Source organism: Photinus pyralis, unplaced genomic scaffold, assembly GCF_008802855.1.
Source record: "Photinus pyralis isolate 1611_PpyrPB1 unplaced genomic scaffold, Ppyr1.3 Ppyr1.4_LG3a, whole genome shotgun sequence".
Lineage (NCBI taxonomy): Eukaryota > Metazoa > Arthropoda > Insecta > Coleoptera > Lampyridae > Photinus > Photinus pyralis.
Genome location: NW_022170509.1, coordinates 10721069 through 10738694, shown reverse-complemented (window position 1 = coordinate 10738694; position 17626 = coordinate 10721069). Strand labels below are relative to the sequence as shown.

The 17626-nt window shown below is 37.4% G+C and overlaps 1 protein-coding gene across 2 annotated transcripts; it reads right to left on the bottom strand.

Annotated features, from left to right (window-relative positions):
• Positions 1-7545: 7545 nt before the first annotated feature.
• LOC116165469 (arrestin domain-containing protein 4) lies at positions 7546-15104 on the bottom strand. Of its 2 annotated transcripts, XM_031479931.1 has the most exons (7): positions 15088-15104; positions 14826-15036; positions 14357-14473; positions 10531-10748; positions 8317-8431; positions 8018-8271; positions 7546-7970 (listed from the first exon to the last, which is right to left on the bottom strand). In XM_031479931.1, exons 2-7 carry the CDS (start codon positions 14944-14946, stop codon positions 7794-7796), a joined length of 1002 nt encoding a protein of 333 aa, XP_031335791.1. In that variant the 5' UTR covers positions 14947-15036; positions 15088-15104; the 3' UTR covers positions 7546-7793. The 2 variants fall into 2 exon arrangements, with proteins under 2 accessions (XP_031335791.1, XP_031335790.1); XM_031479930.1 differs by lacking the exon at positions 15088-15104 and having other exon boundaries at positions 14826-15073.
• Positions 15105-17626: the final 2522 nt, after the last annotated feature.

Sequence of the window (17626 nt, the reverse complement as noted above, 5' to 3'; positions counted from 1 at the left end):
CGTTACGCAAGACTACGCGTTTACAAGACCTTTCCGACGACACCAATTTGAAAACAATCGGCCCAGAACTATAGAAAAAGATAGAAAAAAACTGAAAAATCACCACGTTAACTCGGGGATGCCCCCAGATGTCCCCGAACCAACATAATGTAGCCCCGTCCCTATATAGTTGTTAATTACACAGCCCCTGTAGTACTAGTATACATACTCCTCGTCTCTCTACAAGCTTTCTTCTACGGGTCCACATTTGTTGCCAGCCAGCCAGCCGGTCAACGTGAGATTAAAAGCTACCTTTTTACAAATAGATTTGCAAAAATCCGCTAAAGATAAACGGAGCAACATCGGATTTCATTTTAATAAATCAACATTTGCGGTTGTGCAGAAAGCTTTTAGTGAAAATTTGAAGTCTCTAGCTATTGTAGTTACTGAGATCTCACCCGGAAAGTCGGCCAGCCAGCCGAATATAATAGTGTATTTTTTTCAAAAATGCCCTAAAAATTCTATGGTCCAGCCTACTGGAGATTCTACGTATAATTGTATAAAAAGCATACCTCATGGTGGTGGAAAAACCAGCTTTGGAAATAAATTGGTCTTTTGAACCTTGAAAACGAATTGAACATGTTACTTACTTCTCCTATTGAGTCTAGTCCGAAAGATTATTTTTTTCAATTGTCTCAGCATCAAAATACGAGGACAGTTTGATAAGTCAGTGACTTTCTGAATTTCCCACGCAACGCTGCTTCCGTCGACTGTCAGTCTACAATTTTGGGCAAGCTACGCCCTTTAATTTGTGTTCGACAGCTTGTGAACCCGAAAACCTCGTGAATTTTAACAAAAAATTGATGAAAATGAATTTCGTGTGGTGATTAGCGGGCGCCACGCCAGAAATAATCGATAAACTCCACCGAATGTGGAATGATATTAATGGACGATCAGAGAACAAAAGTGCGTAATGTGACTGAGGCTGTAGGTAGAAACGATCGCATTTGGCAAAGAAAAAAAGTCTGTTGCATCAGGGTAGTCGCCTTGGCAAAATCCAGAAATTGGACTACGAACTGCTATCCCATCCAGCATATTCGCTAGATTTATCCCCTCTGACTATTTCCTATTTTCAAACCTAAAAAAATGAAGGGGATGTAAAAGATTTGTGTCATCACTGAAAAAAAAACACCTAATTTGAGGGACTTGAGAAAACCTATCATGTATTTGGAAGGAATAAAAAATTAGAAAAACGGTGGACTAAATGTATCGAGCTAAAAGGAGACTATGTTGAGAACTAAAACTCTTATGTGTCGAAAAAAATATCTTTAATTGAAAAAGTTACTGACTTTTCAAACTGCCCTTGTATAATATACTGTTTCAAACCAATACGAAAGGCCAAAACAGACGGATGGACACAAAGTCTAAATTACCAAAATTTGTCTACTCTCGTTAAGAGCTAAATTTGTTCACCCAAATTTGAGATGCGAAACGTCCGTAACACATTCTTGAAAGAATTTCTGTTAAAAAGACCATATACTGCAGGTGGCCAAGAATCTACGTGCCTCAGAATGTAAAGTTGGCCGACCCTGCTTTACATATGGATCACCACTATAGACCATAGAAAGATGTGGAGCAGAGTCAAACACAAAATGAAGAAAGAAAGCAGAAGAGTACTGGAGGTGGAGGAAGAATCAGACATAAGCACAAGCAACCAAGGGGAGGAGCCATAAAGAGAGGTAGAGAGAGGATAAAAACAAGAAAGGGAGAAACAGGAAGGAAGGAAGGAAACGAGACCAAAGGATGGCGGCATCGGAAACTAATGGAATTACCAGGAAGCAGAGTTTCCTCTAATGCAGATATTCCAGTGGCCAAGCTGTGGCCGTACCCTTTCGAGTCGGACAACACCCAGTTAGCCGCCCTCCACAACCTCGCCAATCCACAAAATCCACCACATTGTTTGGCATAAGTCGCCACCCAGCTAGGGAATGCAATCCCGCAGTAAAATTTCGATCCCTCAACTGCGGGATCGTGATATGTTAATCCCGCGGGATCTCGGTATTTGTGGGATCCCGCAAAATTTTAAATGGATTGGGAAATAAGAAATTTTGTGTGGTTAACGGAATATTCTCCAACAAAACACAAAGCACATCGTATTTCCCGGAAAGAATGCATCACATTCACTTTAGTTTCTTATTGTCGGTGACTAATCTTTTATAGCGCCTTTATGCTTATCTGTTTCTAGAATATTCACTACAATATTTCCATATAGCCACTTTTACTACAAAAGTTTGTATAAACAACAGACGAGTTCAAAAAATATTGTACAGGAATAACGGTATCTACGTTTAAAATAGGAGCAAAATATAAGCCAGATTTTCGCACTCATGGCTGTTTAACAAAGTCACACATTTAAGTTAGTGCGTAATTATTGCATGAACCGCAACAACAAAAAAGTACGAAATAATCAAAATCAGGGAATTGCGAATGTATGGTAAATGGGAAAGTCAATGTCCTTACGATTTAAGGACGACGTGTAAGTATTTGGACTTTTCGGTTACGCGTTTTATTAATGAATTTTAAACTCTTACCCGTGGCTGTGCTCGATAAATTTCACAATCCCGCAAATCCCGCGGGATCTCGCTCCATTTCCGTACGGGATTCGTCCCGCAAAAATGCTGCGGAATCCCGGTATTTCGGGATCCCGCGATCCTGGTATTGCATTTCCTACACCCAGCGCAATTGCAACAAAAGTAGTGAAGATGCATCCCTACCAGGGACACATCCCCACGACAGTTGACTAAATTCTGGGAGAGGCGGCTACGCCAGGCATATGCCAAAGTATCAAGTATCAATATAATTGGAAAATCAGCCAGCATACTCCGGTTCCCCCCGCATAGCTCTTTTTGTGCTGGATTGTACCCCGTTTGATGAGTCAAAACTACTGAGTGAGGGAATTTTTAATTTGGTACTGCGCGGAGATCTTCCCAAATCCTAGGAAATTCGTTGAAATGCATGGAAACAAAACTGCACTTGCAGTTTTCTCACAGCTCTTAAGCACTTTCAGACGCCATCCCCTTTGAGGCTTTAACAAAAACGCCGTACCTTATATCCGCTATGCCAAATAAATAAAACTAATGTGATTATTATTTTGTAAACAAATTAAATACCATACGAGTTTCGCTCGGTTATCGCTTTGCTGGACTAACAGATTCATCACCTGAGATCAACATTTCACGGGTGAGATAAGATTTGTATTGTGCAATTGAATGGTAACTTTCTTAATTTAGTTGACTGTTATTTTTCAAGGCGTGTAGTGACTTTGCGAATTTCTTGAATTTTACATACCAGAGGGATGGTGCCATCCGATCCAATCTGAAGCGTAAGTCGTTTTTAAATAAACCTTCGTCTATCTTAAGAGTTGTTGAGAATACTTTAGCAAAATCGAATTTCATATTGGATTCTTTTAATCTCCAAACGTCATAGAGAAATAGCGCTAGAAAAGTCTAATCAAAATCCATTCGTAATAGCAAAACTATTGCATTTCACCATAAAGAGTGCCTTTCAATGAGGAGAATCTCCTTTGAAGCGGTTTTATTTACCTTCTAATATATTTTTGATTGGAAACGAATGGTGATTTTTAATTTACCTCTTTAATTTGCTCGCTTCAGCTTTAGTAAAAAATAATATTACGACGGCATTTTCTAATCCGCGTGCGTAAACTATGGAGCTGTTCAACGGCGCATAAATCAAATCCTAGGACTGAGCTTGTAAAATGTCTAAACCCTCAATTCGTGATGTAAAGTTCATTAAATGTAACCTACTTTAAGGTTTTGATGAGGCTGAGGGATATCATCTAAGTGAAGGGGTAGTATTTCGGTGGTTAATGTTTTGAAATATATTTTCATAGTTGAGAGGGGTTACATTTCGCACGTTAAAATTTGCAATATTTTTCGGATCCGTACGTACTTTACCTTCTGCAATTGTGAATGTACGATGTTTTATCGTAATCGTCTCTCTTTTGAAATAGAAGTGCAATGTATAGCAGATCGTTAGATTTGTTAGTGTCCAGAAAATGTGTAAACGCTAAATTCATGTATGAAGATGAAATTCAATTATCGAGACAGAACAGAGTTATAAGACCATTACGGAGTACTTATACGTAAGACGTGTGACGTATAAGGTAAATTTCGATTTGCAGGGCCACATCAATTTGTTTTTATTTTTTTGTCGTTAATCTTTAGACTTTCTACTTTTTTGCGTATGAGAGTACTTTGTGAAATATTTCTTAATAACTACCGTTTCATCCAGCGTTTCAGTCCGCGGATCCCTAAAAAATCAAGAACAATTTCAAGGACCCCCTCAATAAAAAAAAAGAATAAATTTCGGACAATTTATTTTAGTACTGAAAAAAGTACATTTTTATAAAAATTAAAAATACGGTTTCAATGTGAAGGTTGGTGCTGCTTTTTTTGCAAATGTCTATAAATACGACGGCGGACCCCCGTACACATACTCGCGGACCCCCAGGACCACAGGTTAAGAAACATTGGTTTAATCCATTTTGATTTTGTTTAAAATCAACTGGAACGAGCATGGAAAATGGCAAAGGGTTTGAAAGAGAAGGGAACAGTTTGGAGGCCTTTTGAAAGAAAAGTACTACCTACATAAGAAACAAATTTATCCTTCCTGCTCACATGTGTCAGTGCCTTTTTTGAAATGCAAATCTATTTTTGCTGCGTATAGGAACACAAATTGGAAAATGTATATTTTTGTAGGTTAACAGTAATATCGTTGAGTGAAGGATTTATTTACTCAATGGTATTATTATGTTTATCATCACCCAAGGAATAATTCATTAAATTTCCAGTGACCTAGGAATTCGTTTCCTGTGTTTCTTACAAGTTTATTTAATCATCAAGAACATTCAGTCAAGGTTACCTAAATTTCGGGCCAACGTCAGCACCAAATATTTACTCATCGACATCGTGTGCTGTGAAAACAATCTAAAAAGTCCTACGGGAAGGTATGCACAAAGGGAAACATTTAATTAGATTTCTCTTTTACTCACCCTCGGTTCTGATTTGAAAATATATCTCTAAAATGGCACTTGGGAATCGGTCAGGGCCGTAGCCAGATTAGTTACTAAGAGCGGGCAGGCGAAATATTAATAGTTTGCTGTGTTCTGCTGAAACAATTCGTTTTTAGCGCAATCCACGAAAGAAGTCATACTTCACATTTCCGTCCGTCTGCGTGTCGTTTCGTACAATAGTTCAGTCCCTAGACCTCGTATCGACTATCAAAATTAACTTTGGAATTCATCACGTGTTATAGCTCTAAATTGGTCATAATTATTATTTATTCACCAATTTGTTGGGAAAAAGATCAAACGTGTTTGTTCGATAACCAAGAAATGATACGTCATGTCTATTTTTGGTGACCAAAATATTTTTATCCAAAGGATGTCAAAATCGTTATTTATGCATCGATTTTCTTGGGAAATTCAATGTCGCAATGCCCAAGAAGTGGTCCATGTGTATTTTTGTTCACAAAAAATGTCAAAATCGTTATTTATGTAGATTTTCTTGGGAAGAAGAACTTGTATCGACTTCTGGTTTTCGCTATAACAAAGCTTATGGTTCCAGATGGACAACTATCAAGAATTAATGTTAGTAGTTAGTATATTATTGCCCAATATCGATTTAAATCCTTATTTATGCACCAATTTTTGTGTGAAAAAGACCAAACTCGATTGCTCGATGCCCAAGAAATGTGTGTATTGTATCGACTTAAAAAGTCATTTGTAGATCTCTCCTCGGATCTCCCTTATGGTAAAAAAGATAATAAAATGATAATAATACAGGGTGAGTTTTTTTTCATTGACACCAAGGGGGTCTCGTAAACCGTACGAGATGCAAAGTCGCTTAAATGGGCAAGGTTACGCACACTTTCATGCTGATTAATTTTCCCTTTCAAAGTTTCTTGTAGCTCTACAAATCGCGAAATTCAGGGCAAAAAACCGAAAAATGTCGTTTTCGAAGAAAAAGCGCTGGCACTATTAAATAATAGAAAACTATTAAATCCATCTTTCAACCTAAAACATCTTCTTAATTAATATTAATTAATTAATATTAATGGTTGAAGTTTTTATCTCTTGTTCTGTTAATTTTTTAAAGAAATTTTGATAATTTATGAGCATGTTACATTGCAAATTTTAAGCAAATTTTAAGAGCGGGCAAAGTGGGTCCCAAGAGCGAGCAGACCGCTCTTGCCCCCCTCTGGCTACGGCCATGGAATCGGTATTAAATTTCATTTTGAAATAAAACTCGCGATGTATAGTAATTAGTTATTTAGGATCGTTTCTGGCTTCAAAGTTTGTAAAACATCAAGTGGGGGGATACAGCCCCCCCCCTCCCCCGTTTGTTCAAATTGTTCTTATCTAATGTTAACACGCTTATAACAACAACAAATAATGAGGAGGCTGGGATCATGGACGTACTCCTTCGGCCTAACAGAAATATAATGATAGGATAGGACGGACAAATGTGGATATGCGTACTGTAATTCGGATCCTGAAGTTGATTCGTTATTGTAACAGGTTGAAAAGGAAACCTCTCCTATGAAAATAGGAACCATTAGGTATACTAATAAAAAATTAAGCTTTTCCGAACGTTTAATTATTTTACTGCCTTCCTCCCTAGGACCTTAACTTAGCATTTTGGGCGCATGTGATTCTTTCTTATAACCTTTACAATATAAGTTGTTCCATATTTATTTTTTCTCTTGTCTCCTCGTTCTCAATTTTTTGTTGCTGGACACATGCGATGTGTGACCATTTTATTTATTTTCATAGTGTTGATCAACATCTTCAAATTGTATTTATTTTGTTTCTAACGCATCCTATACAATTCAAAATATTGACTATTATTATTTGAGCCAAAACCCCCAACGTAATTTAAGGTATCAGTTGTTATTCACTTCATAAAATATATGAACTTAAATCATATCTTACAATTTTACCCCTCACAACCCTATAAAAATCCTGACATTTTACTACTAGCTCTTTGATACTCCGATTTTTCTAAACGCCAGTCTCTTTTACTTTGTTTAAACATTTCTCGTAATTTCGCAATTTTTTTCATTTTACCACAATCCCATATTTTCACCGTAATCGTCTTATATCCCTATCAATAATCCTGCATTACTCTATTTTCTTGTACAAAATCCCATTCCGTTATTAGTTTTCATTGGTCTCAGTAATATATGATATCTCCTGGTTAATGAAATTGTAACATCCCTCCCATAATCTCCATTGCTTCATTTTTTTACACCTGATGGTCAAGTTTTCCCGCTTTTTCTTGGTTAACACGAACCGAATTACTTTCGCCATTGAATGCTTTCGCGTAGTACAAATTTTCCCGCGCGAATTGCGGGCTAGGGTTCCTCACCCTTTTCTGATTCTAATGTAAGATTTAGTGCGTACCTAATGTTACTTTCACTGCTAATTCCAGAAGTGCGGTAGATTTGGTCAAACTAAGGTCACAGCAATATCAATCAAAAACGGAAGAATTATAAAAATATTATTTAGTAGTTTTTTGCAATTATGGGGTTAGTACAATAATTTGGCACAATTGTCGCAGCACACAAATTTTTAAAAATATTACATAGGGAGGTATATTTATATAACAAATTGATAAATATAAGTTAATGTAAAATTAAAGCTTCGCTTTTAATCAAATTAAATATTATTAATATTATTGAAAATAAATTATTATTAATTTAAACTATAGTAAAGTTGATGATGGCACTATGAATCAGTCCAAAACTGGTTTATCCTCTAGCCAAGGTCGAAAGATTGGAAGAGTCGAGGGATAGTGTGTGCCAGATTTGTAGGACGCCCCATTCTCTTCTGTTCTTAAAGGATATGTTGCCAACATGATGGGTAACTGAAGCTTTACCTCCTTATCCAAGCTTTTCGGTTCGATAATAAACTAAAATAGGAATATTCGACAATGAAAACTGGCAAGAATATGCTTACATAAACATCATATTGGATTTTGATTAAATGGCATCCCCGCAAGTTTGTAGGCGGCAAAGGTGGCACGTACAGTTGTTCGTTGGTCCATTCGTCCGACTCTCCGGGTCTTATTTTTCCTCTCGTCAGACAAGCTAATTCTCGACGTTCCGATTGTACTACTTTTCCTCTCGCCATATACTGAATAGTTTCTGTAAGAGCCGCTCGAGTACTTTTTACCGTTACGTTACTTCTGTTTTGAACACTCGCCGAAATACCTGAAATTCGAAATGAATTCTTAAAGAAAAATTGTATTAGACTACCTATGCTTTCACCGGGGACGTATCCGCCTCTGTCCAAAGTAACTCTACATACTACAGGTCCAGAACCAACGCAGCTAACACCGAGCTTGTGTTCGATTTCGCATCGAAACGGTTGCTAAAAGTAGGAAACATAAGTGCATTCCAATTTTGGATTCTTTCCATGGAACTGCGATGTTATCTTTCAACCAAGTGGTCATTCATACTGCAAGAGTAATCGTCATAGTTTGACAAGGAGCTGCAGAAGTTTGAACTGAACGCTCACCAAGAATTAGCCCTGGGGATGAATTTAATTTTGTTTTTAAGTGGCAGAATATCCTTCTTTCATCCTAGCATCGATGTTTTTGTGAACCTACACAGGACTTTTCTTTTCCACGTTTTCAAATCTTTCGTGCTTGACCACATGTACCCCCATTCGTAAATCAAACCTAGTAGTAGTAGTGCCTTTTCGTTTCAATTGACTGATTACTTTTGGTATAATAATAAATGCTGTCAGTTATTTTCTAATAAACAACGTTCAATTTGAATTAAACATCCCCTATTATATAACAAAAAGGACTTTATAGTGGAATAGGGCTGTGAAAGTCAATACTTTTTAACTATGTTAAGGTCAGATAATTTTACGATGAGCTAAAGTTTAATCTTAATGGTGTGTAACAACGCATACTAAAATTGAGTAAAAATATTAAGACGGTTTTAAGGTTTTAATTTGCATTTAATAATGTATTTACCAGTCTACCCTATTGATTTGCATATTTACCAGCAGTAGATGCGACATACTTGCGAAATAATTCACCACAAAGAGATTAAAATCACTCATCATGTTACGAAGTTTGAATTTCATTACGCCAGGTATTAAATAATCGCTAAATTTGTTATCAAACGAACCTCTGGTTTTTCACGATCACGCTTACTTGAAAAATGGAAATGTTGAAGCACACAGAGTGCATGGTTTCTAAAAGGGCAACATATTGCATGGGTCGTATGCTGAAGTTTGCGTTGATTTAGGGCTCAAACTTAGAGCATTGTTTTCTACTAAGAAATGAAACAGTTTTTTTTAGTAAAATCCTCAATAGTGACAGAGATGCTTCCAAAACAAGTTCGTCTTTTAAAATATTTTAGGCTGACCACCAAAAACATGAAAAACCCCTAAAGAGCATCCAAAAAAGCGGCAGAGCACCTCGGTGTGACCCTACGGAGTCATTGGGTCATTACTTGTGGGGATAGGTCAACTGTGCAAAGTTTCAACCGAATGGGTTCAAGCGTTTGGCAGGGACAGAGAAACATCCTATACATCCTATTTTGAAATAACATTTTTTCGGATCCCTTCAAAAAATCCGGCTAAAAAATAAAAACATCAAAAGATCTAGAATTTGCGTATCTCCTCCCCAAAGACTGGTATGCAAAAAACGTTTATTTTTAATTTCGAAGGCACCCTTGATTTTTTGAAACTAAAATTTGGTCACAAATTAGTTTCCAACCAAGCAGGGCTGATCCCCAGAAGCTGAAAGTTCAATTGGAGTTTTGGTGTCATTTACCCAGAGCCGATCAAACAAACCGGGGGACTTATCAGATGCAAACTAATTTTTCGGGTATACAAAAAAATTAATAGTTTTGAATTCGAATTTAGACAAAACATGTTCAGAATTAATCCCTAGTAAATGCCCATTAAGTTAGCCCCCTCAGTAAATCCAATTTTTTTTCTAAACCATTTCAGAATTAGGTGCTAATTGGGTACCAATAACAAAAATCTAAAAAAAAACGTCCAGTAAATTCCTCACGGTAAATTTGGGCTTCACCTCCAGAATATTATTCGTCGCCATAGCTAAATTAATGAGGCATATCACTGAAATAGATAGTTATCCCAAATGCAATTCTTCTTTTTCCTACGCGCTTTTTAGAGCCACTTTAATTACAAGTCGTGTTTTCTTCTGGAAGTGAGCTTTCGGGAAAATTCCTGGAGGCGAGCTTTCGTGAAGCACTTAATTTAGTCGGATTTAATTCGGCAGATCCATGAAGAAATAAGCGCTACTGCATAAAAAATAAAAAAGTTGGCTAATTTACTACAAAACCGAAATTACAATGAAAACTGAATAATTCTTATGCACAAATTTTCAAAAATTTATTCGCATTAGTCATTGGAGATCAAACCACATGGCGTGATTGATGAACATGACACTTTGGGCTAAAACTCTTTGTGATCGTGGATTTACTTACCGACAATATGGATGGCTCCAGATTTAGGTCTATGGGATTCATTACAATAAACACCTGTTGATTTTTGTGCGTCAACCCGTTTGGCTCCTTCAGGGCCGCTTTGCAGTAATATTGCACCCACCCGTGTTTGCCCAAAAACGTAGACGGCAGTCCTAGGGGAAGTCCTAACTTGAACGGAAAACTGTGAATGCCCGGAGAGAGCACCGATCCATTTTGACCTAAAATAAGATTTCTGAATTTAGTGCGTAACCCGAAGCGGTGAAATTTATTGGTAGATTCTAACGAACTTTCATTTTTAAAGGAGAACGGTTAAATGAGTAATCTGATAATTATAATCGAAAATAGCTTAAAATGTAAATCGAACTAATGACCTCAATAATAGTATCGCATTCGAAATAACAGTTTGAAATTTGCATTTAGTGACAATCGATTTTTAAAATTTTGTAGAGTAATAGAAGTCAAAACTTTGTTGAGATTTTCACTTCTGGAACACTTTGCAAAAGAATACATAGTCGCTGAAAAAGTACCGAGAGTCTAGTAGCACACCCAATTTGATGGCCCTTTAAAGCTGTTCTCTGTCTTCTGGTTCATGGAAAAGTTGATTTTGCTACATTTTGCTCGTTGCCATGAAAGTCCATTGCCCACATTGTTTTATTGGTTTGCTGTTTCACTTAGCAACAAAATTTTGAACTCAGAAATTGGCTGTTCAAATTATGTTCCGTTCTCTAATATTCTGTTTATATTTGTGTGCGATTGCTTCCCCATTAAATAATTAATCAGGTGCTCAGCCCCACCTAGAACGTGGTCTTGTCCCCACTAGAAATTATGGTTGATGGTTCCTTTACAAAATGTACAGAGGAAGTCCCACCTAGAAAGATACCAGCCACCCCTGCTACACCATTCTGGCTACGGGCTTGAATAGTGCATAAATCCCGCTTTTCTCTTAAATGAGGACCAATCAACAAACCAAAAAAGTCCAACCTCAAAGCTATCTCAAAAACCAAAAGTTACTAGATACGGACGCAGGACCCAAAAAGAAGTTAATTAAAATATGTATCGTGTCCATTGGAAAGGGGGTAATGTGGGGAATGTAGTGTTAGCGTAGACGGTACAACTGAATATCGAGGTAAACGCTGCACTTTTTGACAAAAGCATGAAACTCGGTACACGTGTTCATTAGGTCCAAATAAAACTTTTGGCCCGCAGCACCCACCGAAATTTTCGGGGGTGGGTTCAAAATTTGAACACTTTTGTTCCTACAGCGAGGCGCAGGGGTTAAAACGCCTGTGACTCGCGGCCTAATCGTACCGCCCGCCGTCAGATGTACTTTGGGGGCTGCCTCGGCGACTTCAGGACACGTCCACGCACTGCGTCGCGATCGAACGCGTTTCACGGTATCGTTGCGATATCCACATTTCCAGGGGCACGAGTCGGACGGAACTAGCTCGCTGCGAGATGTTACTTGTCGTAGAGTGAGCTCCAGACTGACTGATGGAAGTACAGATTTCCCAACAAGCGATTACGGGAAGGCATTAATGGAAGCATAGGCGGCATACCCCGTCAAAGAACATGCCCGCTTCCGAATTTTAATGAAATGCCCATCTCTTTCGTCTTTCCTTGTCATTCAATAGTTGGTGCAATCCGGGGAAATAAGGGAAAAGGGCCTAACTATGAGTCGCATCTGTTTTTGAATACAAAATCAGCATCAGCAACCACAAATTATATGGAAACGACACCAAGAACGGCAAAATCCTCCAAGTATGGAATTTCCAAATTTTGAACAAATTAATTATTGAACAATTAACGACCTATTTACACACCAGAAACTGTTTTAACTTCAATATAACATTTCTAGCGTGTAGTGCACGTCCAAATTAGCTGGAATCGACATCCGAAACATCACGCAGGGTTAAAACTATCAAATTCAAGATGTAACCATTATTTTGAAAATAATCCAAATTTGGGGCCTAAGGGTCAGATATGCAACTTTTTTAATGCGGCCATTGGCACCAGCGACCCTAAATCATTAAAAAACGACCCCTAAAATGCCGAAATTCGTCAATTTTTACAGGTTTAAAACCTTGAACAGCCTTTTGAACAAAAGTGTTCAAATTTTGAACCCACACGAAAATTTCGGTGGGTGTTGCGGGCCAAAAGTTTTATTTGGACCTAATGAACACGTGTACCGAGTTTCACGCTTTTGTCACAAAATGCAACGAAAAAATTTGTACCGCCTACGCTATGTGCTTTGTGAGGGTTGTTTAGCAACTGAAAGTAATAACAAGAATTTTAATTTTCATGTATTGTCAAATTTACAAACTTCTCCTAAATTGTTTAGTAAGGTAAAATATTAGTGTATCCCTTTACTAAAGTTGTATCATCAGCAAATATAATTACACTCAGGGTTACATTTCAGCAGGTCATTAATGGAGATGAGAAACAGGATTGGTCCAAGAACTGAGCCCTGTGGAACTCCTTGACTGATCGGTAACAAGCTTGACTCGGAATTGTTAAACACAACGTATTGCAGTCTTACAGTAAGGTATGATCTTATTATTTTTTTGACTTTTTACGCTGAATCCATAGTACCGTAATTTGGTAAGTAAGGTACCAGCTTCAACCCCATAACCACAGCCGCTCCATCCCTAAATTTTGAATTGTAACGTATCCCTTTGCGATGCTCTTTAGAAATACATTGGCACATTTGGACTGCTCATTCATAATATATTTAACAAAAATGAGTAATTATAAATTCTTTTAGTAATTGAAATAAAAAATTTCAATTTACAGATACAGTTAGTAATTAAATTGAGTGTGTTGTTCAACCTGTAGTATTTTACGAATAGAACAAGTAGTTACTAGGTTACAATAATTTCAGAATGTTTACTATTTTTTAGATACGTAAGTAAATTAACCTTTCGACGAGCTCTGAAGGTGCACAAATTCTATCCTTATTAGGTGCAGATCGAGAGTATCTTCGAAGAATATTTTCCAAGACCAAATGTTTTCCATCACAGATAATACGTCATAATTTAAAACTTATAGGGGAGACGGAGGTTACGGTGTTCGATCTCATAGAAACGCCATTTTTTGATATCTCTAATAGAAACAAGTAAAAAGGTTTTTCCCCTACGGCGAGTAAGTTTAGCACATTTTCCATGCATTGATCAGTACGTCCCCTGTATCTTAAATAGTTAGTGGTCATTCTGGACCGTTCTAAACTTCAAATTGGTCAAATTGATTTCGTGTCCATGGATCCAGTTTTTTGACCATACGACATGAAGCTATAGCTTTATGGACCCAGGGTAAATTCAATTTTGAATCTTTTACAAGAGTGAGTTACATGCGAATTAAATAGTCAACGTGTAAAATTTGTCGCAAATTACTATTTTGTAAGTGATTTACCTTTGCCACAAGTAAATACCTAGTTATGTATGTACTATAAGTACATGGAGTAAATAGATAAAATTTATTTATTTATTTTTATGCCACTGAATTTACTGTGAATGTAAAACAAACGAGGTAAAAGATTGCATTCCCTTCAGGTAGGAGGTTTGCTTAAGGGTGACTTATCTTTGAGGGGGTAAATAGTTCGAAGACCAGTTCTCGTGAGGGAATTTACGTGGAGGCGAACGTTTTGAGGGCAAATATTCCGGTGGTGGCGATGCAAAATTTGGTTTCTTGAAAATTACTTTGTGTTTCGAAATTGTTGCTGAACCTTTAATAAAAGCATTGTATTGAGGTGTATATACAACGATAAAAGCCATCAAAGGCCACGTGACTGTCAAAATATAAGTAGATAATTCAACATTAACTTAAGCCTTACCAGGTTCTCCAAGTAATCGCATTCGAAAATCTATATAATTCTCCCTATCATACAGCCTTTCCTGTCGAGGGGTGCGAATACGAACTACCCCCTCACCAACAACGTGGAAATGTAAACCTGAAAACAAGAAATCATTATATTATTTCTAACTAAATAATTTGTGTTGCTAGTAGGCGTGTAGTTTTCGCAATTACCTAATAAATGTCATTATATCGTTACAAAAATAGAATCGATTTTCAGGTTGGTTATACTAGCATAGTAATTAGTTACATAATTTTTAAGCCTGATGTGATATTTGTCGTAATTTAAAGAAGCGTCGGATTGCGCGTCCTAATAAGCAATTAAACTAACTAAATGCGCCAATTATATGAAAGGAAATAATATAAGAGGAAAACCGATAGTTAGCGGTCATTATATTCTTTTATTTTCTTTGTTGCTAGAGATGACGATGCTCATCTAGTATTCTTACCGAGTGCGGGTGTATCATCCTGCAGTTCGATAAGGACTCTGCCCGATAGGAACTGTCCCGGGAAATATAATAAAGACGTATTGTCGAACAGGATCAAAAACTTCAATAACTTTCGAGGCATGATTAAAATTACACGTCCATTTAACTGTCTTCGTTACACCCAATACACAACACTACCATATTCAGCCATGGCCGCAAACTTTCTCTCTTCCTTGAACGGGTTAAGTGAGGGGGGACTACTGCTACTTACCTACGTGCTTACCTGTCGGTACGGTGGCTTTACAAAAAACAACTGTGGTCATATGGCAGCCTAACGTAGGTCATGTTAATTAGCAACGTTACGAGCATGGAGAAATACTGAAATGGCGGCAGACGCGGCGATTTTATGGGAAATGATAATGTAATGGCAGACAAATTCATTTCATTTGGATAATTCACGAAGTACATAAGGATTTCTTGATATTCCCTTTTGTTAGTTTACAAGAGTAAGAGTTGTGTCAAGGGAAATGCAGTAACGTAGGTACCTAACGTAGGGACCCTGCTTTTTATTCTAATCAAAATCGATTCGATATATATGGCGTCATAGATACAAGGTTAATACAAGTTAAAATTGTGACAGAAACGCTGAAACGTATTTAAATACGGTATAAAATTTAGAAACATTTAAATACCAAAAATGTTCTTTCCCCCATCCCAACACTAACAAATTCGAAGAGTAGAAATTATATACCTACGAGTTAATATTTCGAGGAACACTTCATATTACTTTTTGGCAACCAGTCTTTTTGAGTCCGAAGATGCCTATTGTCAAAGCGAAATCTCGATCGGAAGTGAGATATTTAAAATGGCGGCCAATTTGGCGAGTTTCTTTAAAAATTGGGCACTATTATAGCTCCCCCCAGTGACATAGAAACGTGACACGTTTCCCGGGGGAGAGAATCTGACTTTCGTCATTTCCAGACCAGAAAGTAAAATAAAAATCGGCTGGACTTAATTTAACAGGAAAGAAATGAACTCTCTGATCCTGATAAGGATCGAATTTTCCTAAGAATGTGCATTTCTCTCAATTTCATGCAGGCGATTGGAGAACATATGTCAGACAGTGGCCTCGCAGACTTATGGTTAGCAATTGGATTGCTCGCTGACGGGTCCGTGGCAAAAGCTCTTGATTGAAAAGCTTATGGAAAGGGAATGAGAGCACACAACCTTTTGGAGACTTCTGCATCAATTCTTCCTGGAGTTTCTACATGAACATGAAGATTTCCTAGAAACGGCGAATTTGTGTATAAAGCTTGCTTATGTTCACAAGAGGAATACGAGGGGAAATCTACCATGGAGCTCTATCAGATATGCTGTCTTACTTAGCTTTATATGGCCATTGAAACTATTTCCAATCACTCTCCGTCTACATTGTACACATGCATCAGTTTCCGTCTGAAGTCGAAGCTGACTTTCGTTCAGGTGACTCTGCAGCTTTGACCAAAAAGATGTTTTGTCAAGTTGATCCTGATCATGCTCAGGAATGGGCTGTTGGTACTTGTAAAGTCAGTTCTGGTGGGATTCTTAGCGCAGGACGCCAGAACACTACAGTGTTGGTCCATCTCTCTTGAAGTGATATTTCGGAGAAAACATATGCTATGTTCAAAGAGGCACCACAGAGGGTATGTCCAAAAGAAGCGACACGGTTAAGAAGAAACAGGGATATTCAAGATGAAGATGTAATCATGCGGGTTATGGAAACATAAATCTTGGACATGTAAATGCATCGTCTACACCAAAGATAATAGAAGGTTTTGAGGAGGCAGACACATTGATTTAAGAAAAATTCAAAAATCATGGGCTCTGTAAAGTCCCTACTTCATTAGCTTTCATGAGCGGGGCGCTAAGGTAAGGAATAAAGGCTCCATTAGTAAAGCAGATTCTAAAAAAGCACAGTGTACATCAAGTGCACTTTCCAGCCCACAACTTAACTCAATTCTAATTATTAATGGAATAGCTTTTGTGTAGTCGATGGGCCGTCCAAACTTAGGCTAGACATTGGGCAAGTATGCTGACTGCTTGATTAAAAGAATATTGACTTATGAATCTAATTTCCAAGAAATTTATGAAGTGTTATTTCGGGTAGCGGTCTCTCTGCTCTTGTACACGGTACCACCACTCATGACGCTGAATAATGCAAAATAAAGAGAGGTGTATGAATTACCTCAGTGTGCCACACTTGCGCTAGTCTTATGGAGTTTTCTTACGAAAATCACGATCGAGTGCAGTTATTTTAAAACGCAAGGTGTATTTTCGTATTGACATTCGCAATACATTTAAATACTTATAACAGGTAAACTGTTGAAAACATATGGACCCATCGAGGAGTTTTCTAAACAAAAATTATGTCACGCATTCGGCCTTGAAGTTTTAATCTCACCACGTGACACTTCTCTTTGTTTATTTATTTATTTAGCTAACGATTACATTGGGTAATTTTTGCTGTTAGAATCGCTACTGTGCTTTTTCTTGAAGATATTAGGAAGCACACTTTTAGAGCTCCTGGGTTTGCGTGTACGTCCATGCGGAAACAAACCGAATAAAAATTAAGGCACACAAAAATATGCTCGTGCTACCTTTTCCCTATAAATAAAAAATCGTTAAATCGACGAAAAATTTCTGAGGTAACAAATCCTCCATAAAGCAAGAAATATAGCTGTTTAAGGGACAGTAAATGTAAATGTCAATTTAGAATTAATTAAGACCCACGGCGAGGTAGTCTTTCGGAAACCTACTGTGTCGGTAGTAGATTAATAAATTCG

What these genes read in the sequence shown, in the direction of transcription:
- LOC116165469 (XM_031479931.1), bottom strand. Translation starts at nt 14,946, where the DNA reads ATGCCTCGAAAGTTATTGAAGTTTTTGATCCTGTTCGACAATACGTCT. An exon ending in GGATGATACACCCGCACTCG is followed by an intron (nt 14,474 to 14,825) that starts GTAAGAATACTA and finishes TCTTGTTTTCAG; the next exon opens with GTTTACATTTCCACGTTGTT. An exon ending in CGTCCCCGGTGAAAGCATAG is followed by an intron (nt 8,272 to 8,316) that starts GTAGTCTAATAC and finishes TTCGAATTTCAG; the next exon opens with GTATTTCGGCGAGTGTTCAA.